Source organism: Carettochelys insculpta, chromosome 25 (assembly GCF_033958435.1).
Source record: "Carettochelys insculpta isolate YL-2023 chromosome 25, ASM3395843v1, whole genome shotgun sequence".
NCBI lineage: Eukaryota > Metazoa > Chordata > Testudines > Carettochelyidae > Carettochelys > Carettochelys insculpta.
In genome coordinates this window covers 10864198-10891153 of record NC_134161.1, presented here as the reverse complement: position 1 = coordinate 10891153, position 26956 = coordinate 10864198, and the positions used below count along the sequence as shown (strand labels likewise).

The following is a 26956-nucleotide window of genomic DNA, read 5'->3' as shown; positions in this document are numbered from 1 at the left end:
CCTTCCTCTATCCAATGTGCCCTGGGTACCACCCACTGCAGGTTTGTCAGCTCACTGCCACGCAAGCTCACGGGGGGCTCCAGTTTCACACAGCCAGGACTTGGCCTTGACAGATGAGAACACGCCAAATCACCTCTGTGCCACATCTCCCATCTGTGCCTGCACTGGCCGCAGCGCTGTTTCATGGCACAAATATGCAAACAGCTCCATCGCGCTCAGCGAAGAGGGGGTCTCTTCACCAGTCGCAGGAACCCTGTTGAGCACTGCATACCCCCACACCGCAACCCCCTTCCACTTGCCAGCACCACCTACCAGTCCTGGGACCCCTTTGCTGGCCAGTAACCCTCAGACACAACTTAGCTACATACCAATCCCACTGCCCTAAAGTTACGTCTACATTACCCCGGCCTGCTCAGGGTTCATCTTCCAGGTTTGATTTCATGCATCTGGCAGGGCCGCCTGAAATCGACCTCTCAGGGGTCACAGTGGACCCCTCTATTCCTTGGGAGCTGCGTGGAGTAAGGGAGGTTGACGGGAAAGTTTCTCCCATCGACCTTCCCCAGCACAGCCAGCCGAGTTAGCAGAGCGCAGATATGTCAATTCTAGCTACGCAACTGCTGCAGTTTGCACTGTCTAACTGTGGTCAACTTACTTAGCCTAGTGCAGATGGAGCCCTTATTCATCTGAGAACAAAATCCCCAGCCCAAACCGCTGCCTGCTCCTCTCCCACAAGAGCCTGGGGCTTGTGCCACCTGACTTCATCAGCCAGCCTACTCCCCACGCCCAGCCCCATTACTTGGTGTGCTCTCCAGTGGCTTGCCCACAGCCCCAATCCCTCCATCTGCCCCACCCCCGTAGCACTTGGTTTTCCTGCCCCCAGTGATAACATGGAGCACACACCACACGACTGGCTCAGAAAGCGCCACGGAGCTCGCTTGCAATAATAGATCGCATATTCCAGAGCCGTTGGAGGGATGATTTAAACATGAAGTCGAAGCCAGTAATGGTGTTGTCAGAGCTGTAGCGTTAACACTGATCAATAATTCACTGATGTGCTGCAACAGCGCCTCCCGCCATGGTACCTGCCTATGGCAGGCCAACGGGGCTTCCCTGAGAAATGTTCCCCTCCTTCAAACCCGCCAGGCACAGCAATACAAACCACCCACTGCAGCATTGGCTTCACCCGGCAGGAAGCAACAGGGCTGATAAACACCTTCCTTCCTATGAGCCCTTGGGACTCAGTCTTCAGCCCCTGCTGTGACTAGGTTCCAAGGTTTGTGGAGCCCGAGTCCTGTCAAAGGCAAGGAGAACCTCAGCTAAAGGAGGTTGGTTGCTAAGTAACTTGAGCCAGGATTTACCTGTCTGTGCTGTGTTAGGCAGAGCAGAAGAATGGTGACCAGGAAGAGCAGGGGGTGAAGAGGACACCCTCTCAATAAACTTAAGGGAGGTGTCACAGTTCAGGACAACTGCACCTGTATCCCCGCTCTAGGCTGAGCAGTCAAGAGCCATCAGCTTTCCTCAGTCTCCCTCCCTTCTGACCAGGATTTTCTCCAGAACATTCTCTAGCAAGTCAGACTGCTTCACACAAACAGTGGCCGCACCTTGCTCTCCCCCCAGAGGTTATGAACAGCAGGATGACCGCACAGCTCCAAGTCACCACCCAGCTCCTTCCAAGCAAGTTCCTTTGTTCTTAAGGTGGAAACATAACGGGGAAAACAATAACAGAACCTCCGAAACATGCAAAAAGACTCCGGAGATCATCCCTACAGACTCCAGCTGTGGGTTCTAACAGAAGTCAACAACTAGAGCTGGACTTTCCCTGGGCTCACAAGTGTATAACTGGCTCAGATTCAGAACAGCCACAACTAGGGCAGACACTTTTTTTTTTTTTTTTTTAAATACACCTTGGACCTTTCATCCTTTCGTCGTGGCCTCAGGTAAAAGGCAATCAGCAGACAATGCCCCACTCCTCAGGATGTGCATTCAAAAGGGTGGAGTTTTGCATAACTTGAGTGGGAATTTACATTCATCTCCCTCTATACCTTCCCCAGAAAATTGCTCCTTCATTTTTTGCTCCAAATCACCATTCTTGACTGGCCCGTTGTTCAGGATAGTCCTCCAGGCCTCACATTTGTCACAGCCCTCCTTCGAGAGATTCCACGGAGACAGTTGGACAACTGTGACAAGCCGCTCATTGAATACAATGTACGTCAAAGTTACTTCACTGTAATCCAATAAGGTACAATACTGCAGGAAATCACCATTGCTGTCATGGGCCGGGGTTGGGGGGAGCATTAAGAATTCCTAGATCCACAGATTGTGAGGCCAGAAGAGACATCGTGTAACCCTCTATCATGTCCTGTGTAACGCAGGCCTGAGAATTTCCTGAAATAACGCCAAGAGCTTTTAGAAAAACAATTGTCTTCCATGGAGAGCCAACCACTACCTACCACCAATGGTGCAATACCAGCACCATTAAAAATATAGGGCTCATTGCCAGTCTGGCCTCCCTGTCAGGCCACTGGATCATACTGGACCTTTCTCAGCTAGACTAGCCCATTATCAAATACTTGTTCCCCGTGCAAATACTGGTAGACTGCAATCAAATCGCCACTTCCTCTCAGTTTTGTTGGGTTCTTGAATCCATCACAAAGACATTTTCTAACTGGCTAAATCCAGCCTCCCAGCCCTGCGCGCTGCCCCAAGCCTCATTCGCCGTTCAGTGTCTTGCGTTCAGGGAGAAGCACCAGCTGAGCTCTGCGGCACAGAAGTCTAAAACACCAGCCTGGCAGTCAGGGTCTTGGCAGGAACATCAACTGTTCAGAGGAACTCCTGGGCCTCCCACTGTGCGTGAGTGGTGACCAACTGGCCTTTCCAAGCAATGTCTCCGGCAACACTCACCCTGGTTCCTCTGCTAGCCAGACCCACTTTCGAACTTATACATTGTCCAAGTATTTCAGCCATGCCAAGAATTAGCTTGCAGGGCAGGGGGCCAGCAACATTCCTGTCATGGCCACACACTGCCCCATGCCCCTGTGAAAGCCGCAACCCACCAACACCTTGACAAGCTTCACCAGCGCTATTTAGCTACACAAATGCTTTGGTCATGGCTGAACGCCCTCACATTTGCCATTCAATTCCCTTCAGTCCAGCATGAAATCGGTGCCCTCCCCCTGCCCGTAACCATGCAGCGGGTGCTGGCTCTCCTGAGGGACTCAATCGTGTGTGGAACAAAGCTCCGTCCGAGCCCCTTCATGAGCTCGCTCCTGCCCGAGGAAGTGGTATGTGTGGTAGCGCTTGTAATGGCTTTGCCCTCTTTCCCGTGCACGGGGCTCATGGTTGTCCAACGAGCGAGAGGAAGGACTCATGAAGAAGCGAGGATTGGCAGCAGGTGAATCCAGATGGTTTGCCGTGCTCCCAGGGGAGTCTGAGGGAAGGGACAGAAACAGAGGGACTCAGCAGCAGGTTCAAGGACCCCAAGAAGGCAGCAGGGGGGTGAATGGGGTGGCTATGGGGCTTGGGGAAGCAATTACCAGGCAAGGCAGCTGATGCGTGACAACAGCGAGATGGCTGGTTTGCCGAGAGCACCGCCTCATCACATTGACTGACAGGGCCTCGTTGTCGTCTCATGCAGCTCATTGGCCTGCATCAACTTGCGTCTTTTCTCTTATCCATACAGTGGGAATGTGACACGAAGATGTCCTACTCGTTATTGTGTGACCACCAAGGAGTCCAGACTCCACTGACTTTATTACCAGTCTTTTTGTCCTGTGGTTGCAGAGCACCTGGCACCAAAGGGTCCTGGGCCCAGGTGCTACAATGACAAATAATAAACAAATCATAGTTATGAAGAGCATTGGGGAATGCTCTGCAGCAAGACTTTTGTACAGTCATGCTGGAGCAAGGAGAACAACAGGGAGCCTGAAGGATGGTTTGCATTTGCTGCATTGCCAAGGCGGGGGCCCCTCGACCTGGTCATGTCTGGCTAGACACCATCCATCCAATCGAAGATTCAGCAACAGCCCCAAGTTATTTGTTGTAGAAACCTCATGGAGAAAGTATTCCCTGCTGTCTCTTCCAGCAGCTGTCCCAGTCCTCCTTTTTAATCCTTTTGTTCCCCCAAACCCCTTTTTTCCATCATCCATATGTTTAGAATATAAACAAACAACTGGGGAAGAAATATACAGACCCAGAACGAACCAGCCATGGGGCTGCTGCGACCCTGAGCACCTGGCTTGTGCATCATGTCCTCAGCTGTCATCTCCTTCTTGTTGTTTGACTGGTAAGCTTGTTGAGGCCAGGCTCGTATCTTCCTCTGTGTTCGTACAGCACCAGGCAGGGACCAGTTGCTGAGTAGGATAACAAACCACAAAGCTAGATAGAAATGTGGGTCAGATTTACTGTATGAGGGAGAAACTTGTATCTAAAAAGCTACATGTGGGAGAGGGGTCTGAGACATTCACCTCAGTACCGACATCCACCCAGCAACCCCTCCAAGCTCATCTCCCAGGTTCCTTCCACTTTAGTCACTAAAACGTTTCCCACTGCCTGCAGGGCAGCCAGATGATGTTGATCAAGAATTGTCACTTCCCCTTTCCCAACCTCTGGCCAGCCTTAAGTTCTCACCATGTGGGCAGAGACTTCTTACATGGCTAGGAAACATGTTGAGCTCTGACAAAGAGGCACAGACACCTCTAATCTCTTCCAGTCATGCATGTTCTCTTATTCATCTCTTAGCTCCCCTCACATCCTCCCTCTTTTCCTTCATTCCCACCGCCTTCTGCCTCTCCTCCTCTCCCGCCCAATCTCTCTGCATGGCCATCTTGCAAGTAAACATCACCATCTTGTGGGCTGTCATTGCTAAGCAGGCCAGAGAGCCTTGGAGATGCACCCCAATGAGCACAGCTTCACCTTAGAGCAGGCCAGGGCACATTCTACGTAACAAGCATCTTTAATGACCAGCTCAGGCGTATGAACCAGGAGTTTTAATGTAGTTGTCGCAATAATACATTTGTCGGATTTGCTCTGAAAGGGGTGGAAGAAAAACTTCAGTGCAGCCGCACTCTGCAGCGGAAGCCCCACACTGGGCAAATCTCTGCAAAAGACAAAGCAAAAGAGGTGAGTCAGAGAGCTACAGCACCAGATGGGTCAGTGGGAAGCATACAGAATTAGCAACAGAGATTGCAAAGCACTCCCGTTCTTTTATTAATTTTATGTCCTCTTCGTCATGGGCTGGGGGCATAGGCAATAATTAAACAACTGTGTTTTAAATGAAAGAGCTCCCTGCTAGGTATTGCTACCCGTCCTCAGCAGCCTTAGCACGTAGGTCTGCAAGCACCAACAGGCCCAGGAATGCTTCATCAGGAGGTGAGAGGTGGCACCCTACCCTGCAGGTCAGAGGAATGCCCCTCTGCTGGGTCCCCAGGAAAAGCTCCTGCCCCAGCCAGGGACTCTCGGCAAGGGAGCTCTGGCAAGAGCAGCCCAGCTGAGCTCAGCATCGCATCATTCACAACCCCACACCGTGCCCCACAGGGAAGAAGAGGGTTCTTGGCCTCGACACCTCTGTGGAGGTGTGACATAGGCCAAGACTTTCCAGCCTGGCCACAGCATGGGCTCGGTGGGGGACTGGCCAGCTCAGCAGACCGTAAAGGGTCTCATGTTTCAGAGAGACCGAGCTAGTCTGCTTGGCTCAGGCCATGGTGGGGCCCAATGTCTTAGTGAAGGGATCAGGCTCACTCCAGGCTTTGTGCTAGATTCTGCGTTGGGCTTCTTGGGAGCCACCGCACAGAAGGGGCAGGCTAGGAAGAGGAAGAAAAAGGTGGCTTTAAACCACCTGTCTCTCTCCTGGATATTCCCTGCTCCAGAGGGCAGTACAGTCCCAGCATTAGTGTATATGACAGCCTCTGTTGTGTTTTGCTGCGGGAGGTGGGGGAGGTGGCAATTTGGCCTAAGGCCATCAGAGCTCCTTCTGCTCCCCTACGCATCACCAGAACTGAGGCCAGAACCCAGCGCTTGACTTTGGGGGTCAAGACGCAGACAGAACCCAGAACTATAGCTGTTTCCCCCTGCCTAATTCTCGGTGCACAGGTATCAGGGCTGTGGAGAAGAGAAATCAAAGCTGGGCAGAATCATCATTTATCCCCAGGCATAGGGCGAAGTTCTGTGCAAGGCCCAGCCAGAGGAAGAGAACCTCGTGTGTTCCCTCTGCCCAGCCCAGGTGGACTGACTTGCCCGGCCTGCTACCAGCACGGCTTCCCTGGCCACTGTCAAGTTTCGATGGCAAGGAGCTCCTGGTAAAACTTGAAGTAAATTGACTGTCGCCCCCACTGGCTCAGAGCAACAGCTGACGCTGTCCCAAAATGGCCAATCGGGACGGCCAGAGGCTCACCATATGAGAGATCAGTTCCACTGAGCCACGAAGGGAGTCATGCGTCGGATGCCCTCGGATGCCTTGATCAGGTGCACCGCGAGGTCTTGGCATAATTCAGAGCTCAGCAACTTCTATCACCTCATGGCACATGTCAGCGCTCATCACAATTTCACAGCAGGCCCAATATATCTATCATCCCGTCTCCGCCCCCAGAGCCAGGCACCCCCCGCCCCCTGCTCTAGCTCCATGCGTGCAACTTACCAGAGCTACTGCCACTGCCACAGGCTTCTCCCACTAAGCTGTGGGGTGCGTGTGCAGAGCGGTGGGCGGCAGTCTGCAGCTCTGAGGCACACTCAGTGCTACTTGATAGTGCACCAGTGTGCCACAACACATGGGCTGCAGAGCACTGCATCAGTCCCAGCCCGGGGCTGGGGTGGGGAGCCCAATAGTCCTACATCCTCAGCCCCGCAAGCTCCCACCATCCTCCCTGCGGTGGGAACAGAACCCAGGACTCCTGGCTCCCAGCCCTGTACTTAAAAAACTAGATAAAACTCCCACCCCGTTCCTGGGGGTGAGAGAACTCAACCTCCTTCCACTCTAACCACTGGACTCCCAGCCCGTGCCTGGGTGAGAGGGAACAGAACCCAGGACTCCTGGCTCTCAACCCCCTGCTCTAAACACTAGGCTTGGGTGTGGGGGGTAATAAATCCCCAGAGTCCTGCCTCCCAGCCTCCCTCCCCTCTAACCACTCTACTCCCACCCCCTCTGGTGGGGGAGATAGAGCCCAGCATTCCTGGCTCCCAGCCTCGCTCCCCTAACCACGAGCTTGTCCTCCCACCCACCTCTCCCAGGGCTGGCACGGAACCCAGGAGTCTTGGCTCCCAGTCCCATCATCCACCCTAACCACTAGATCAGAGCTCAGCAACTCGTACCACCTCCCGGCGCACTTCAGCGCTCGTTACAATCTCATGGCACGCCCAGCCCTCTCTCCCCGCGCCAGAGCCAGGCACCCCCAGCCCTTCCCCCATTCAAACTCCATGCCAGCGGCTCATCAGAGCCACCGCCACGGCTGCTGCTGCTCCAGAGTCTCTGCCTCTGCAGCCACACACTTCTCCCACCAAGGGGACGGGGGGCATGTGCACAGAGCAGCAGACAGCACTCCCGGCACGTGGCCCTGAGACACACAGAGTGCAGTGGTGGTGGGGCACTGGCGTAATTCACTCGGGAGAAATTGCTCGTTATCCTGACACTTGATTACTTGGACCTACAAGTCTCGGCACAAATGGCCGAAGTTTCCTGTTAGCCTGGGAATCAGCTGGGGGAGGCCATCTGGGAAGGCTGGGAGAAGAGAGAGAGGATGATGCTCAGGGCTGGACTAAATGGAGAGCAAGGCCCATGCTAAGCTCCGCACAGACAGTTTACTGAGTAGGGGCAGGTGTATGGAAGTGGCAGGTCTGACAGGCGGGAGCACAAATCAAGGAACGAAGCGAGACTCCTCTCCCACGGCCCACCCGCCCTACCTGCTATATTTAGCTTGAAGCTGTGGCTCGGATGTCCGTGTTCGACCTGTTGTTCTGCATTGCTTGGAGCATGACCTGGGACACACTGAAGGAACAAGATGTTATAGGGAGGTGTCGGGCCTGACAATTTACCAGGGAGAACTTCTATCCAACCAGCCCACAGGTTTGCACCGGTGCCCATTACTACGGGATCTGAGTTCCAGCGAGAACCCAAAACATGCTGCCGCCTATCCACAGAGTCTGGGCTTTGACAATAGTGTCCTACACCTGGGTGTCATTTAGCAGGAGCTACACTTAGTTTCCCACTGGAAAAACCACTGAGAAAGCACATGCTCCATTTGAATTCAGAGGCAGACGCTGGAATTGTACATCTATGGATCGTGTTCTTTCATGTGCTCTGCCACCTAGGAATTGTCAGCTTGGATCCCGTCTCTAAAAGTACCCAGCTCATATGTCTCACACAAAGGTGCAAGACCTACGAAAGGCTGAGGTTGGCTAATCCATCCCCACTGAGGCCTCATGCTACCCTCAAATCTCTGGAGGCTGGCTTGAACCATGAAGCAGGGGACAGTTATCCCCTGAGAATTCTCTCTCTCTTCTTTTTGTGTTAACTATCATCGCTCTGGGTATTTTCCTGAGCTGTTTAAATGTTTGGCCATTCTCATTCTTTAGAGGCATCCTGTGTCAGCGTGCTTCACTGTCTAACTGCATGTGGAGAGAAAAAGTATTTCCTTTTATCCCTGTGGAAATATTCTACCTTGCAGCTTAAGTGAAAGTCCCCTTGGGTTTCTGTTGTACAAAAAAGAGACAAGGGGTTAATTTCCAGTGGGCAGAATAGCTGTTGTAACAAGGTGACCACTGACTTGATCTCCAGCCAATGAACACTCCAGATAGCCCAGGAACCTGGGCGCACTCATGGAAGAGTACCTGGTTTAGAGGATTGCTGGTGGACTTCCAAGTGGTGTCGGATCTGGAGAGCAGCACAAATGACTGAAACCTCTCTCTGTTATGGCGACCTGGTAGTTTTCACTGGGCCCACTCGGGGTATCTAGCCATACATCCATATTTTTAAGGATCAGCACAAATTGGACCCAGGCCTACAGAGCTACTAGGCAGCCAACCAACAACCTCGCTATGTAAAGAAGCGGCAGCCACTGTATCCTGGCCACTCTCTGCAACTCACAATCTGCACTATGGACTGTTCCACCTCAGCTGATCTGACAGTATCTTGCAGTCCCTGGTTGGCTCTACGTCCCTGAGATGCTGTGCTGGAATGCATCCAAGCAACAATGAGGACACCAAGCTCGCTTCCAGGATTCATCTCCTTCTTCGTTTCCGAGCTTGCAGCACTGATCTTGGCTCTGACTCCTGAACCACCCCTGGAACTGTGACCGCACTACCTCATCAACCTGACTCCTGAATCTGCGTTCAGCTCTGACTCATGGCTTGACTAGAGCCTCAACTTAATTCTTAACCCTGGTACTGGCTCTGACCCTGGATTTCCAAGCTCGTACTCCTAGTCCTGCCTACCTTCTCCCAGGATCCTGACAATATTACCCTAGCACTCCAGCACACTGGTCCCATTCCAGCACTTGCATAATCCCACTGCATCATCCCTAAAATAGCAAGCTCTCAGAGATGGGGACCACGTCTTCCTGAGGACAAAGACAGCATCTGATGCCATTTTGGGCAGAAGCTCTGTAGGGACCTACAGGTGCTCGAAGAGCTTGGGCAAGAGGGTCTCACCTGTTGCGCACTTTTTCCAGCCTTTCCTGCATGGCTTCGTTTCTGATGTCACTCGATACGCGATAGACCCGGGTGTGACTGTAAGAACCATACAAGTGCATTCAGGTGTTTTTATGAGGGTGGCCTAGTCACCAGAAATCACCTTCCCCAGCATGTCACCCAAGCCCAGCTCTGTGGAGCTCTCCAACCTTGATGTTCTCCCAGTGCACCCCATGGTAGGTCTGCATTCTCCTCCAAGCTAAAAGTGCTCCTCAGCATAAGGTTAGTTCTCGTGGAACCCAAGAGATCAAAATTGCTGCCATAGGCAGTGTAACACACAAACATAATTCTGTAAAAGGTTGAAATGTTTATAATATACACTGATATATGGTTGCATATAAACTCCACAGCTCCATGGCCAAACACGGCCCACTTTGGGTCAGATCGTCAGCTGGCGTAAACAAGCACAGCTGCAATGAGTTGACTGCACTGATGTACACCCACTGGAGAGCTGGTCTTTTGATCTCCTTCTGAGCAACGTGGCTCCCCCAGAAGCTCATTGCCTTCTCCTTTTTCCCCTCTCACTTCTGCGCTCCCACTCAGGACCTTCCAGAATTCCACCCTTTGCCTCTTCCAAGGAGATAACGACAAAGGACTCTACCTCCATCTTATAAGCTGGATATTTGTCCTCTCCTCCAAAAGACCGTGGCTAGACGATGACACCGGCAGTTTCGTGCTAGAGACTTGAACGGTCTAGAGAGAGTGGGGAGAGCAGATCTTACTCTTCACCACAGCAAACCTCAGCAAGAGGGGAAGCAGGGTGAAACAGCACAGAATCTTAACCAGAAAAAAATCCACTCTGTACAGTCTACTTCACTTGAGCATTAACGAGACCATAGCAGCTAATGCCCAATGCAGCTGAGGTGCACCTATTTCCCTTGAGTGCAAGGCAGTGACATTAGTTTCACGGAAATGCTGCTTTTCAAGTTCACATGGAACACAAGGGAGAGCAACTTTTGCCACAGTGGATCAAAGCACTGCTGAAGTAAATCTGTACCTTGGCATCGTTGAGAGTCATGGACAACAAACAACATGCATGGTGCGGGGCAAACAAAAAGACACTGTTCCTTGCCCCTCATGTTCTAAGAGTCTAATCTGAAGCCAAGTCGAATGGGAATCTCTCTGCCAACTTTAGTGGGCATTGAACCAGTCACTAAATCTTGCTTCTGACAGAGGTCAACTGATGCTTCAGGGACTGAAAAGGAAAACCGACCTGCAACTGCTTATCTGTACAGAATGGGGTCTGTAAGCCTTGCAGACAGCTTAGGTCACCTTGCAGTGTTGAGGCAGATGTTTGATTAGCTCAAACTGCAGCACAAAGCAGGGAAAAGGAAAAAGCGAGCCAAACTATAAAGCAGATGGGAATTACAGCCTGGGACGTGCACCCTCTGGGCCAAAGGACTCCATTCTAGCCAGCAAGGGACAGCTTTTCAAAAGAGCTTGGCATCTAACAGGCACGTTGAGAGGAACTGGCTAATGATGCTTTGAGAAATGGGGCCTTTGTTTGGAGGATACCCAAAGGGGAGAGAGAAACTCTAGAAAACCTGCCCCAGAAGGTGGGTGATAAGTCCATGGGAACCTGGCTGCAACTGCTCAAGGGGTTTAGTGCACACAAGGAGCATTTTCAACCCAGTCCCAGGGGATGATGGATGGAGTCCAGCCATATGTAGCTGCTGTGCCTTGAAAAGCCAAGCTTGGGGTTGCCACCAGAAGGAAAACCTCGCATTGCATCCAGTTCTCTTCAGGTTCTCAGACTTCACCCCCTGTCCATGCTAGACCAGCCTACTCAGTGCTTCATGAGGCAGGTGTGTTAACATACTTCTCAGGCTCTGTCTTCTACCTTCCTATGTACAAGCCCCAGCCACCTTTCACTGCACACACTGCCTCTGGACCCCACAGACACCATCCCAAGGAGATACCTGTGACTTCATTGCTCCCATATCTTGGCCGCCAGAAGGGGCTGCTCTTGTATCTGTCTTGTTTTCCAGTTTTTGCTTAAAGAACTTGGATGCTTCTTCTTCAATCTGAAAAGGAAGCAAAACAGCTTTCCTAGGCAGCAGCTTTGCCTGCAACTCCGGAGGGAGACCAGTGATTAGAATGAACAGTGCAAGTATCAGGCCTCAAAGGTTCCTATGCACTTGGAGTTTTACTTAAAAACTTATTTAGAATGAAGGGCTAATAACAAAGCAATTGCCCAGCTCAGGAAAACACGTAGTCCCCTTGCATGCTAGCAGGTACCAGCCCACCTGGGGAACACAGGAGGGTAGATAAGTTGAACCCGCCACTCAGCAAATAAATCCAACTGGGGATGTATCAAACACGAAGCAGATGCTATGATGGATCTTAGGCACAGAAATTATCTCCCGAGTCTTTGCCCTTCAAGCAAGGTTGAACCAAGATCCCTGGGATACCATCAGGGGCATTTAAGAGCTGAAGACCAAAAATACAAGCTCTTCCTCCATGTTGGGGGACATGAGTCTCAAAGGTTAACAAGCCCAGATGATGAGCCAGACAGCTGTTAAACCGCATTTCTCCCCTCCCTCTTGGGTACCATCCAAGTACACAGGCACTAAATTCATGCCCCTCCCCGACCCAAACATTCAGGCATTCAACTTTGCTCCCACCCCATTATCAACCAGGTAACCAGCTATTGAAATCCAGGTTCTCCCTACTTAGTATTAATGCCTCTGATCCAGACCTCCTCCTCCTCCTCATCTCTTGCGTTAGCCAAGTACCAACGCATTAAAATCCCTCCGATTCAGTCTCCAGGTGCTGAACTGCCAAATCAGGGACTTAGTGCTCTGTTCCTATCCAGGCGCGAACACAGCAGCCCTTTCCCCGGTTGCTGCCCTTGTCTCATTGGCTAGCGCCTCTAACTCAGACATGCTGCCGCTCACCTTCCTCAGCCAGTGCTCCAGCACGGAGAGCATCTCTGTCTCCACAACTTCCATGTCCTGCAAGGAATCAGACAGGTGTGAGGTGGGCATTAACCCCGTGTGTTCCCCTCCACTGGGGAGTCCGCAGAGCTAAGCCAGGAAATAACCCTATGGCCCCCTTACCAGAGCCCTGCGAGGTGGGAAACGAAAGCCAATGCATTTATGGATCCAGATGTACACAGACCATGTGGAAATAATCATCCTGGGGACCCCTTCCCTGGGAGGGGACCGCTCCCTCGGCCTGAGCTCCCCTCTTTGGCAGTAGGAATCCTGGCTGAACAGACAGCATTGTCGCATCACCAGGCTCCACAGGCTGTAACAATGGCAGGTGGCAGCAGCCCAGTAACACCCAGGGCTGCCACCCACACCCCCGGGTCACTCTTAAAGAGGCAATTAGAGGGCTCCTGTGTTTTCTGAGGCAGGATTTTTCCTCTTCTAATCCTTCTTTGGATGTTCCTGGGCTCCTCTCCTCCAAGGTGTCGAGGCCTTCTTTGCCACGGATGCTGGATTGCCGCAGTGGTTTTCGGTACCTAACTGAATTGCAGGAGTGTTTGGTCCCCAAACTCCTTTCAGCTCCCCAGTGCTATCCTCCCAGCCCCCTGGAAAGTAGGGAAGCACTCTCCCCATTTTATAGGTGGGAAACTGAGGCACAAGGGGATCGTCCAGCCTCTCACATGATATTTGCTGCTGAGATGGGAATTAGAAATCCTCAATTTTACAGATCCTTGGCCAGAGCCATGTGCCATCCAATGATTTCTCTGGCAATGTGAAATGGAAGATATTTTATTCCTAGAGGAGGATACCAAGGAACCCTGAGATGCTTCTGGGACGCATGGTGGTGCACTTTCCACAGACTCATTGCATCAATGTCCCAGCATGGGGCTAAGGGGCATTGGAGCTGCCGTTTTTCCCCCACCAGATAGATAAATCTGCAGCACTGGCCATTAAATCTCCCACAGTAGTTTTCCTAAAAGATGAGGCATTAACTCCACTTCCCCGAGGGCAGTCCAGTTTCTAGCTAGCTAGGCATGGTTAAGTATTGCCATCTACCTCCCAAAATCCTGGTCAAAGTTTGTGTGTGAGTCTTCACTTCCTCCCCCAAATGGTTGTGTCGCGTTGCTGCAGAAACAGCGTTTGTTTTCCATATTAGAGGTGTCTGCATTTCAGCAGTGGGCCAAGTGGTTCCAGTACAGGGTTTGGAAAATAGTCTCAGAGGGGTCTCCCTGTTACTCTGTAGCTTCACGAACAACAAGCATCCTGTAGCACCTCAGATGAGCCAATTTAGTAGGTCATGAGATCTTACTCAAAGCTCATGACCTAATGCATTTGTTAGTCTCTCTGGTGCAACAGGACTGCTTGTTATTAAGCTTTGGAAAGAATGGTGGTATCTTCCAGGCTGAAAGTTGCTCAATAATTGTAGTTTCGTACAGCGCTTTGTTCCCGATGCACTGTGCACAATAACAGACAACACAAACCCTTTTCTGGCATGCCTCAATAGAAAAATACTTGCTGAATTGCACTGGAAAATCTAAGGGTTTCTTGTTCAGAACTTTTCCCTTATGCTGAGAAGTTCTGAAACTTAACTTAGTTGTTAAACAGTGAATGATCTAGCTGCCATGAACTCATGAGAGCTAAAAAAATTGCGTGACTGGTGGCAAAAAGACATCGGGACATGGTTACTCTTCCTGGCATGACTCAAGGAGATGCAGAAGGTGGGGACGTCAACCAAGCTACAATATAAGGAGGAGAAATCCAGCAGTTTAGTTCTACTCCAGGGGTCTGTTCCCATAGACTTCCCAAAGTTCCTCTGAAAGGGCAGACTGTTGCAGTGACTGATCTGGTAATGATTATGGACAGTGACCCAGCTATGTGACCATCTGGGACATCAAACAACTTTGGGGGTTGGGGGGGAAGAGGGGACTGGAGCAAACGAGAGGAAGGGGACCGTCCTTTCCAGGCAGGCACAGAACTTCAGGTCTATTTCTTCTCGAGCCCTGTTTACACTTGTGCCACACAACATTAACGTGACTATAAGATGCTAGACAAACTCGAATACTCCAGTGACTCACCTTGACCACAGCGGTAACATGAAGCAGGGACGAGTCACTCAGTGTCACCTACTGGACACTGATGGAGTACCCCAAAAAAGTCTCCTCTGAAGGACAATGGATAGAAATGTCACTAGAGAACACAGGGGATTTTCACCAGAGTACATGACCCAGAGCCTGGAGTTAGAAATGAAACACCAAGAAACTAAAAAAAAAAAAAAAAAAACCAAAAAAAACCAATGCCTCAGGGCCAGCATTTTTTAGGCAAATGTTTATTTATATCAAAATACAAAACATTTCTGAAGCAAAGTAATGTTACATGAGGAGCAATTAAATGTTAAACTTTATCCAGTCCAAAATTCATCACTCTCGTACAGAATGGCTAGTTTTACGTAACATTGCAACACTGCCATAATTTTCTTAATTGGGTACATTTTTTAAAAAAAGAATCAAATCTATGGACATGCAATGTTACTGGTGATGAGTTGTTTAGTACTCAGCAGGCCTTAAAATACCAGCAAGTGAAGGTCTAGGGACAAGCCAGTCACATTAAGGCAGGGCTTCAAATTATTTTTCCTCCAGCATTTATTAGATGATGTTTTTAAATTGGCAGTAGTTCGGGTACCTAAGGGGCCGATATCCTTGGCAGACAGAGTGGATTTATTGCTTAGAGCCACCAAACTAGAAGCGGCTAGGAGTTGCCTCCAGTGCATGTGAATTAGGTTAGCTCTTCGTTTGGGACAGGGAAAGAAAGGGGAGTGGGGCAGGGCTAGACGGTGTTTAACAAAGAACCAGGCAAAGTCAGAGTTTGCTTTGGCCCCAACGAGGTATTGTGCCAAAGTGGCAGAGCTGGAAGATTTCTCAGTCCTGGCTGGTTGCATTCCTGCTAGATGTCAAACTCCCTCTGTAACACCTGGGCACATCCACAGATGTCAAAAGCGGAGTGTAGAGATGTGAGAAAAAAGAATTGGGGTCCGTAGGCCCTCTTAGGGAAACATACAGATTCCTGGGGTTCTCTGTGTAGTCAGCTTGCCAGGTGGCAGGTTGGGAGGAAGTGTGGGGGGGGGGGAAAAAAACAAAAAAAAAAAACAAAACACAACTTGTCCCTCTCCCAGAGGTTACGTTGACCTGCCAAGAACAAACTAGCACCCAGTTGGTGAGGGCATCCCATGTCCTCTCTCAGCACAGCAGAAATGAGCCTCCCTGCCCTGGACTCTCTGGTGACCAAGCACACAAGCAAAACTTCCAGGGCCAAGTCCCAGACTATGCTGACCCTGCTGGTATTTTACAGACCTTCACAAAAACAGAGGCTGAGAGCAACAATACAGCTAGAGAGAGATTATACAGAGCGCAGAGTAAGTATTGTATAAGGCTTTGGTACAGCACCATCATGTCTTGGATTTATTTCTAAATTGTTTACAGAAAAAAAAGCTTACTGAAAAAATAGTGTTCTGTTTTTCTTCTCTCTTTTTTTTTTTTAATTTTATTCTCTTGAATAACATACCTGAAGTTAAAAATTAACCCTCTCGTTGCCATTCGGGCTCAGGTCAGATATTATGCTGTGTGCATCTGTACAATTTAAAACCAAAAGGAAAACAAACCTCCAATGAACGTTAAACTGTTACACAGCCCCCCTGAAACCTGCAGTAGCCACCAGCAACATCGCTATGTGGACCGAGCGACTAAGTTTGACATGCACGTGTCAGCAACCGATAACAGAAGTTCGGTTCTGTTCACTAACTTTTATTAAAAAAGAAAACCACAACAACGAACATTAAAGGAACCAGTGGGACTAATGTTTCTTTTATTACTATTGTTATTAAAAAAGTCATTTCCACTGGCTACCATTTAAACAGCACCAAAGAGCACCCTAACGCGTGTTATACATTGTAATACTCGACATTCAAGAAATGGAGACGAGGTTGAATGGTCTTCAAGGGTAAGAGTCATTTTCAAACATAGGCAAGTTGTTTGAAAAAAAAAAAAAAAAAAAAAAAAAAAAAAAAAGGGAAATTGAAAAAATACCCAACACAACAGAAGATCACTTGTAATTCTAAAGAAAAGTCTCGCCGGTTTAATGGGGAATTAAACCACTAGGGGTCTATGGAAGTTCAATAGGCTTCCACAGACTGTACAAACTTATCAGATTGAATAGAAAAAGAGAAGCTTTATATAGGAGTTTCAAACTACCCTACAGAATTCTACAGGGATATAATTGTCTATTAAACTTCATAAGATGATTCAAGAGACCAAGAGAAAGGTGATCATTTGTTATTAAATTTCTGTTAGGCTTTCCCCCAAGAGAAATGCAAACAGAATGTCCACACAGTTGCGGAGGAAGTCCGAAGGTAACTTTTTTTTTTTTCCTTCAAATTTTCAGACTAAGAGTGCTAAATAGTTTATCCATGTCCCAGAGCAGGGTCGTTCTAAAAGAACCCTATGTAGTTACTGACCACGGGAAAGAAGGAAGGACGTTTACGAAAAGTCCCTAGAGGGAAACAAATGAAGCGGGGGAAGAAAAAAGCATTTCTAAGATCATTCACCTGTCCAGGTCCACTCTGCAGTCAGCAGCTGTCAAGCTTTGCACTGGCCTTTGTGAACAAACACTGAGTAGAAGTGGGATTGGGACCGGGACCAGTTTTCCCTGTAAGCTGTGTGCTTGTGCAAGAGTCAAATGCTGTCCTGCTGATTGGCAGAGTAGCCACAGCTAGGTTCTGTGTTTCTACTGGTGGTGCACACTGTGCAGTCCTCAGTGCATGTAAAATATTATTCTGCACACAGATGGAAAAGATTACAGGGTACATTGTTTGGGACTGTGACCTGAAGCATATGGTAGGCCTTTAAGTGCATCTGGGCAGGAGGATGGACGGGGCACTCCGAACAAGCAGCCATTTGGTAGATCTAACTTAAAGGAGTGCTAGGGGAAAAAAACTGTAAATTCACCTTACTCACCTCTGATCCTATAGAGCACTTACATGTGAGTTCACCAGGGATAACAGTGCCCTTGATGAAAGACCTTTGTGATTAACTGTGTTCATTTCCTCTGTCATTTTCAGAATTTTTAAAAATCCTAACGTTCCCCGAAGTACCATCAAAACCAAATCCCCCCATCCTGCAAGAACCACAACAAAAGCATGCATGGTGCTGAAGTGGATGCAACAGACTAACAGACACTGGGGCTGGTGGACGGACGCTTGTCTCCAAGGTTACTTCCTACACCTTAGAGCATCAGGCTGGAAATGAGGTGTCATTGGTTTGCATTTGGCATCAAGAGGGTTAAATATTACTGTAGAAAGTGTGCTTCATAAACATCTTTTCGACATTATTTTTTCCTCTTTTTTTTTTTTCTGTAAGTGATTTTGGCAGGCGAGGGGGCAGGAAGGTAGGATAAACAAGAAAGCTGGCAATGCCTCTGCCTCCAATGAAAAAACCAAAAATAGCGCAGATTGAGTGCCCCACACTCCAGGTGAGTGGTCAGCCACTCACCTGAACAGAAGAAAACAAGGGAGCTGGGAAAAGTGCTTTTCCTTTTTACTGTTCAATCTTTCACGTTTACTGCTAATCAATCCAACGTGCTTTTCGTTGACCTCTCAGCGATTGGCGCCAAACAAATGCTGGCATGGAACTGGAGAAACTCCCTTTGAAAAAAGGATAAAATATCAAGAAACTTAAGAGGTGACACCTAAAAAATAAACTGCACCATGTCCAAGGGTCTCCGCTCCTCGCATGCCTACCCCTCCTAGACGGGTTACATTAATGCTTTAGCCGGATGGGATCACCCCAGGACAGAGACTGGTGTACTGGGCTAGTTTTGGAAAAAGATTGTGACAGTGCGGCATAGCTTACTGGCAAGGTTCACGATACCACCCCACCAAGCTGCAGAACTTTCTTGGGGGACTCCAGAAATCTTCCAAGGTAAATTCTTGAAAAAGGGACTGGAGCCTGCTCAACATGATGATGACTTCCCTTAGACAACCTCCAGTGGGCTTTGTACTCTTTGCCCGCTTAAGCACTTGCTTGATTTGCAGCCCCTTTGGGATAAGGAAACAGATGGAAGAGGTTGAGGTCTGTTTTCCAGTGTTTTCCCCCCAGCTTCACTCTTTCCTTCTTAGCTTTCCCTTCCCCTAGCTAGAAAGTCACACGCAAAGACGACGACTGCGAGCAGTTGACAATTTTTTTTTTTTTTACTATGGAGGAGAAGGGCGATTGTTTTTCCCTGGAGGATGCATCCCTTCCTACTCCACCACCAAGCAAGGTTTGGGGTGGAGAGGATACAAAGAGCTTCTCAACCACAATCCCTTACTTTTCAGGTCAGCCAGACTATTGCTAGCTGGCTCTTAACCCTGAAGCCCAGAATGGCCCATGACAAGTAAGTGAAGCAGTGAGGGCAGAACAAGCTCCCTAGCCTGCATAGACATAGATCAATGCAACATCTCAAGTTTGAATGCTCCTCGTAGGTCACGAAGAATTCTACTGCCCTGGGCAACTCCCCTGGCTCCTGGCCGAGCCATTTCCACGAAGAGATGTGGCAAGAGAGGCGAGGCAAGATGGGAGTTTACATGGCCTCCAGCAGGTTTTAAAGCATGCTGTGCCTGGTTTCTCTGCAGAGTGGGGAGAAAGTCACCCACATAGAAACACACTTGGACCACAGTCCGGTAGGAGGACACCCATCATTTACAGTTCTACATGGACTCAGCGATGGGAATTACCCGGCCACATCAATGGGAGTCAGAGCACCCGTCAATGAGTGAGTCTGGCCACAGCACCAGCGATGGGAGGAGCAGTCAGAGGCCATGCTAGGTAGACCCAGAAATCCTTTCAATGCTACCATTTCTCTGACCCACACTTTTGCTTGTACCGCTGTGAAGGGCAAAGCCCTTTGCTCAGAATCTGGCCACTGGCTCAACCTCAAAGTCAGACAAAAATTCCCAAGAAGCTGCAGACTGGACGGGTTGTAAGTTCTGAGCAAGCCTCTGCCTTTAGAGCATTATCGGAACAGCAGCCAGTACCTCCCCTTAATTCATCTGAGGCCTGCCCACTGACCTCAGAGGCAAAACTCCCACAAACTCCAGTGGTGCAGTCAGATACCCAAAGAGAGGAAGAGAAAGAGAGGTAGACGGAGCCAAAAGCTAAAACTCCACAATAATACTGCTACTTAGAACTTTACAAGGCCAAGATTCCAGCCTCAAAGCTTTGCACAAACATTAACTCCTTAATCCTCCACCTTGGAAGGGACGCAGGTAAGGTTGGTCCCCACTGCACAGGCCCAAAGGCACTCTGGGAAACTAGCATCAGAGTCAGGATGAGAACCCCAGCCTTCCCACTGCTCAGTCCTGCAAGCAGGTCACCCATTTCTCAAGGGCGTTCAGTCAATCCTCCGTCTCAGGGAAGTCTATCAGAGTTTTGCTGCTAGCCACAATAGACTCAGTTTGTCTCAAAGACAATCCCCCAGCACTGTGAGAATTTATGAACACCACCACAGATCTCAGTTCTATCTTCTGCTTTGCTCTGCTTGTGGAATCTTGGCAGAGTGACACAGGCGGCAGGCAGCAATGGGAACATGCCATGGATACCTAGAGTGAGCAGTCTTTTGCTTTAAGTTTAGAAAAAGAGTCCAAGTCCTCCAGAAGTTACCTTCACCCTTGACTCATCCACTCTCTCACCCAAATTCTGAGTTTTGTCCTGGTTTGGTTCACTATTGCTTTAAAGAAAAACTGAAGAGAACTTCAGTAGGAGACTCTATTGCACCTGCAAAACAGTTATTAAAACTCCCGTAGAAAGGGAGTGGGGTTTTGTCATCGTTCTGGAATGGTGGGTTATTTCACGGAATTCACCCTGCAGAGCAGGAGGAATTGTGGCGAATTAATACTACACCTGCACTCTCTCTGCTTGTACCATGGACCGAACCTTTGGTCAGAGGGACAGGAAAAGGCAGTCCCAGAGGACACCTACCGAGGCTTCAAAGTCCGAGATCCTTTTAGAACAGGTTTATAATTTCCTAGATACACGATGCTCTGCTACAGTGTGCAAATGAATCCCGTGACATGGTGTGAAACCTACAGACAACATGGTCCCAACTGAGGCTGTCTGCAGGTCACATGAGGGGCTCCATGCCTTCACAAACTTACAAAAATTAAATCCACTTAAATCCTGGCTTCCGCCTTGGAAGCTGGAGGCCTGTAAAAGTCTGTAGCTGCTGAGATCTGCTCCATTTCAATGTGCTGAACAAAATATATCATCTTTAAATGCCAACTACAAATGCCAACAGCTCCAATTGTCCCAGTTATTAAGACATGAATTCTCTGCAGATTCTGTGAAGGCAACCAACATTCGTAGAGTCAGAAGAACTACAAGGCTTGGGAGCCAAAAGAAGCCACAGCAAGGTAATGGTGTGCCCCTTCTAGGGCCTCCTACATCTAGAGAAGCTCAGGAAGTGGCTAGAGCAGATCAGAGGAACTGCATCATCTTTGGCATTACCATATCCAACTTTCCTCTCAGGCCCTTCCAGACCCAGTTCATCCGAAGCAGAGGCTGTTCCCCCGGGTTGCGAAAACAGCCATTTCTGTTCCCTGCCAACTGCAGAGGTGACCGGGAACTTGAATTTCTTAATTTATAACTAAAGGGCTCCTTTGTTTTCCAAATTAAAAGGCTTTAAAAATAAAGGACAAATTCCCTTCTCTGAAAAACAAATGATAAACTTGGTCTAAAGTGGAAATACAGCCACAGGGACCTTCTCCTCATTGCAGTCAATCCTAATTCATGTCAGCAGCAGATTACCTATCCCCTCACAGGAGGCATCCACAAGCCTGCAGATCCATTCACAAGCAGCAAACGGCAAAAACAAATGTTGTAATACTATGCAAGATTTGCAGGCCCAGCTCGTCAGCCGTACAACCTCTGCTAGCTTAAACATTCTCCCCCTCCGTTTTTTTTTTTTTAAATTTAAAAAACTGAAGAGATAAAGTACAAGAGCGACAACTGAAATGCACTTCACAGATAAGCTGCACCGCAGGCACAAACTGCGTTAACCAACGTGGAGCAGACAGATTTGAAGCTCATACAGTAAGTAATCCAAACCGGCTGTTGCCCAACACCCCCGTGCTTCCAGCGAGAGCAAAAGATGACCTGAATTCTGTATCCAAATGGACCTGATCCAGAGGAAACTTTCAGCTGGGACAATTTGTTTGGGCCACGCAGAAGATCTGTTGTGTCCCAAAGCCCACAATCACCCCAAGATATTGCACTGCTCAAGATGGAGTTGAGCATGAGCACAAAAATAAAGCAAACTATGGGACTTACAATTAATATATATTTAGCTATATTCATCTATGGATGAAGTGGAGAACTCTAAACGCAACACAAATCAAACATACTAGCGCTGCTCCTGCTGTTAGATTCTCTCCACCTCCAACAGCCTCTCTTCTCTATCCTCATGGACACTTCAGATGCCTATTAGTAAATTACTTCTTTTTAAATACTTCTTATTTATTTCCCTCCCTGTTTAAAATAGAAAGTAAATATATATTATATTGTTTTATGTACAAAGCCATTTTTAATATACAAGGATCATGTATTTGTGGGGTTGCAGAGACACTGTGGTCTGTCCAGTCCGTTTCATGGTCACCTGCTGTTTCAGACACAACAGGGAATGCACATGCAACGTAAGGCTGCAGGATCAACTTCTCCAGGGAGATGCAAAGCCCCTACAGGTCTATTTATTCCTCAGGAGAACTAGAAAAGACGACCTCCTGCTTTGTTGAGACACGCTGTGGTTTTGGTCAGCCAGAATCTTGGGCCAAACTCTCCTCCTCTTGGTAACATCCAGGGCTAAACTGGGTTGGCACCAGGGCACTGGAAAGACAGATTCCAGCTCCAAATCTAGCTCTGCCTAGAATGAAAGGAGAATCAAGGAGGTTCCTGGATCCAGCAGGGAGCAGAAGAGGCATGGTTTCCCAGCTCCTGTGCTCATATACAGTGGCAGCTATGTGGCATCCCATCCCTCATTCCATACCTCCCCGGAGCTTCCAGCCATTCAGGAGGCATTTCCTCGCATTGTGCGATGCCCTGTCAGAGGACAGACCAACACCTGAGACTCGAAGGCCACCTGACTTCAGTAGAAGTTGCAAGCGTTCTGTCGCCCTTAGACTCCGTCCCGAGGCAAACAGCTGGCAGCCACCCCCCCCATTGCTTGGACGTTACAAGAACACTACACCTTTAAAAAAAAATTAAAAATCCATGCGTAATACCCCCAAAGCATGCTTTCAACATCTAAATCCCCAAACCCACAACAACCCACATCCGGCTCCCCTCCCTGCCCCACCTTACTTAAATTTCTAAGCCATGCATTTAGCAAATTCCCAGAGCCCTCAGAATTCAGGACAGGGAGGTCTTCTCCATTGCACACGTCCTGAGGTTACCCAGCCAAACTGGGTGAGGTATGTGCTGCCATACAGAAGACAAGGAACAGAGATGCCTAACAAGACAGACGACCTGAGGGGATTGTAAAAGGGTCAATGATGGGGATAGAACAATAAACTGGCAAAGAGCATTTCCTGCATGGAGTAATACATCCTGCAGAGAGGGCAGGGAAGATTTGTACTTAGTTTCTCTCGTTCCCAGCCCTCATCCAAATTCAACTGCTTCAAGCCCCCTTCTTGGAGGCCAGACTAAGGCTTCATGAGCATTTCCTGGGCATTAATAGTTCCAAACTGGGATTTGTGTTACTAACACGAAAGTGAAGTTGGGGGCGGGGGGCGTACGTACGTATGTACTAGTGCAAAATTAAATCTAATTCTTCAATTGCCACAGGGACATTGCCTTACATACCAACACATTCCCAGCTGGAACAAGTCTTTCATACAGTGGATTTACCATCATCCTGGAGATGGTAAAATGTTTTTCAAACATGAGTGAACTTCACAATCTTCTCTGTGAGGCACTATATGCATGCCTGTGCAGTGGGTACACAGAGGCATGGAGCAGAGAAGGGACTCATGCGAGATACTACAAATCAAGTCATCATGGAAATAGGAACTCAATCTCCATCTCTCCTGTGCACACAACCACCTGCTGCTACTGGTAATCACCTTGTTGCATGGCGCACACAAGACCACGCACAGTGATTTCTGTTAAAAGTCCTGCACGTGACAACTGGCCACAAACTAAACAATTAAACTGACTGTACACCTTGTGCTGACAATTCACTTGTTAGACATTCTCACCTTCATGGTGACTTATGACAATAGCATGTACAATGTTTCTAGACAACAATGTGATTTGGAAGTTGATAGCGTCCTTTTAAATACACCGATTTTTCAAGACCCTTGGAAAGCGTACTTTCACCATGCTAAATTCTGCTCTAGAACATGCAGGTGTAAATCTGCAGGAACCAAGTCTACTGAGGTATTCTGAATTGATAGAGGGTTAAGATAGAGCAGAATTTACCTAATTTTATGTAAAAAAAAGCACTTGCAAACCTCTAGTTGATACACACAATGCAAACTTCACTGTTCACACAACCGTTAATGTTTCCTCTTTTACAGATACAGCATTTGCTGCTTTTGGATAGACCGAAGACCATTTACTGCTGCCTTTTTGGAGGGGTCAAAGGTGAAACAATTCATTAAGCTAGAGGGACAGGCCGTTCAATAACTTGCAGAAATATACCACTTATATTGTGCTGGCATCACATCATTCTGAGCTAGTGTCCGGCAGCAGCTTGGCATGTTGCTGCAATATTGCAAACATCACAGCCATGACAAAGCTGGTCAACTGTAGCGCCACAGCTTACAAGTGACAGTCTGCAGGAGTCCTGCGCTCAGCATTTGGGACTTCAAAACCAGACAAACTCTCCTTGCCCCTCCCCCCAAAATAAGAACCCTACACAAAAAGGTGATTTAGAGCAGGTTCCCCTCCGCCCCCATGAAGTTTCGCACAAAAGTCACTACAGGAGTAAACTAGTTTTGTAGATTCAGGTGACACTAGAATTGTAAGGGGCCTTGAGAGGTCATAGAGTCCAGTCATCTTTGTGGCTCCTGACCCTATAATTGCGAAGTTTAAAAAAAAACAAAAACAAAAAACCTCCAGATTATTTTCAATAAAACGGTGAATGTCTAAAAGCCCAACAATGAACAACTCAGATCTAAATAGCAAATGATGCACGATCTCGAAACATTGGATAACTTCCCCCTTTAACATGTGCAGTGCGTTGTGGGATATGATGCTCTATTTGTGTTTTGATTGTGTTGCAAATAAAGTCTTGATTTCAAAAAGGAAAAGGAAGCATGTGAGATTGCTGCTGTGAAGGGCAACACCCATTTCAGGAAAGAAAACCGATTTTAAATGGGAAGTAAAATTGGCAGAATGAAAGTAGGCAGGAGTGAAAGTCAGGAAGTTGGCGGTACACACACACACACACACACACACACACACACACACACACACGTAAAGTGTGAGGAAACAGAATATGTAAAATGTTGGTGCCCATCCTACAGTAAATACGTATGGCATTACAAATCACTGTGTGCGTGCTGTTCTTAAAGTAAGGGTTACAAAATGTATGGTCTGACATTATTTACTAAGGACCATGTCATATTCACACGCATTGTGGCTCTTGAATTATTGAGTTGTTTTACACAATTCAAAAGAAAAAAGGCTGTTCTTGATGTTTTGGTTGCCGCCCCCTGTTCTAGACCATTCCTGATAGACCTCTACCTTACCTGCCCTTAAATGTCTCCACTGATGGAGATTCCACCTCCCCTCTAGGTTTCAACTGACCATTGGTGCAATCTGGCATGTAGAATGCTACGTTTATCAAATCAAGGAACAAAAGCGTTTCTGAAAAGAACAGCTAAAAAGGGGGTTTTTTGCATCTCCTCAGAAGCAACCAGGGAGTAAAATCAATAGGCATTTTATAATAAAAGGACTTGTGTGTTTTACAAAACATCATAAAAACAAAGGAAAAATTACGTGTCCTTAAATGACACAGCAAAACATTTGCTGTAGTGAAAAAAATTTATATACTTGCCTTTCCTGATCTCCCCTTGAACATACATGCTTCCTGTCGACAGCAGAGCCTGTGCCCAGCAATTCTGGCAGCCAGTCTAAGAGCTGCTCAGACAGAGGTCCTCTACCAAAGAATGTAAGATAGTCAGGAGACCACATAAGCAGAGATGTGGAAACGAACACCAAGCATAAGTATGTGTAAGTTCACTGAATCAATGGGAGCGGCACCTGGTCACTGAACCCCTGGAAACCAGTTCTCCTACAGAGAAGTATAAGCCCCAATCCAGTCAATGGAGTTACACTTGCGCAAACACAGGGAGATCACAATTCCACTCTTGTTCTCCATTAAATGGACACCAGAACCGTGAACAACTGTGCTATTATTCATTACACCTCACCTAACACAAGTCACTTCCCTTACCAATGACTTTCAACCACACCACAGGGAGCAAACTCAGATGGCAAGATGTGGCAGATATTCTCAAACCTCCTTGCATGGTGAGTACATCTGTCTGACACTATAATCACCACCCCGTGCATGCACACCCTGGAGCTAGTCATACTAATACAGCTCCCAGCCCTGCCAGGAAAAGGGTAACCCTGGCTGGACAACAGGAGGCACAGCCACCCCTCACTCCTGTGCCAAGAGCAGAGAAGAGACTGAAATAAGCTGCCATTTTGTATTGCCAAGTGAGAAGCTGTGCTGACAGCCTTCTGTCCGACACCAGAGGCACAACTAATCAGTTCCTACTCACATTGGGGTGTAGTTGTGACCTCTCTGAGGATCGCACAGTAAATGCTGCCGGTTTTCCATGCTTCAAATTCCCCTCAGGTCAGATGCTCATTAGCAAACAACACAACAGCTCTTCATCCTCATCTCAGTCCAAAGACCCCGCCCTGCTGGGATCCCTGAATGCACCTCAGAGTTTTCACTATGTCTGTGAAGAAATGGATGCTACCTGAGCAGCCACTGACTCGCCCTGCTGACTCCCAATCTCACATCCTCTGTTCAGTGGCCCTCTCTCCCTGCTGCAGTCCATATGCAAAGACCCATGGGTGAAGGTCTACTTGGACTCAGGAGAACCTGGTGCCTCATGGATTCAAGGCCCACTGACTTTGAGCTCCAGCTCAAGCGGCCTTGCTCCTGTCTGTCTCCTTGGATCTTTCCCAGTCCAGACGGGGCTTGGGCTAAATACCTGTTTCAAGCAGCTCCCTAAGCCAGCTAACGTGAATGAACTCTGACAGGCTTTGCCTGGGTGCCCTGCAGTTCTCAATGCTGGCCTGGGCAGGGAG

General features: G+C 48.4%; 1 protein-coding gene across 1 annotated transcript; it reads right to left on the bottom strand.

Moving 5' to 3' along the window:
* Positions 1-7899: 7899 nt before the first annotated feature.
* SPATA19 (spermatogenesis associated 19) lies at positions 7900-12908 on the bottom strand. The gene is made up of 6 exons (XM_074976929.1): positions 12735-12908; positions 12573-12629; positions 11595-11699; positions 10277-10368; positions 9637-9714; positions 7900-7975 (listed from the first exon to the last, which is right to left on the bottom strand). Exons 1-6 carry the CDS (start codon positions 12906-12908, stop codon positions 7900-7902), a joined length of 582 nt encoding a protein of 193 aa, XP_074833030.1.
* Between the last annotated feature and the right edge of the window lie 14048 nt (positions 12909-26956).

What these genes read in the sequence shown, in the direction of transcription:
- SPATA19 (XM_074976929.1), bottom strand. Translation starts at nt 12,908, where the DNA reads ATGCGACAATGCTGTCTGTTCAGCCAGGATTCCTACTGCCAAAGAGGG. An exon ending in TGGAGCACTGGCTGAGGAAG is followed by an intron (nt 11,700 to 12,572) that starts GTGAGCGGCAGC and finishes CTTCCTTTTCAG; the next exon opens with ATTGAAGAAGAAGCATCCAA. An exon ending in TGGGAGCAATGAAGTCACAG is followed by an intron (nt 10,369 to 11,594) that starts GTATCTCCTTGG and finishes CACTCTCTCTAG; the next exon opens with ACCGTTCAAGTCTCTAGCAC.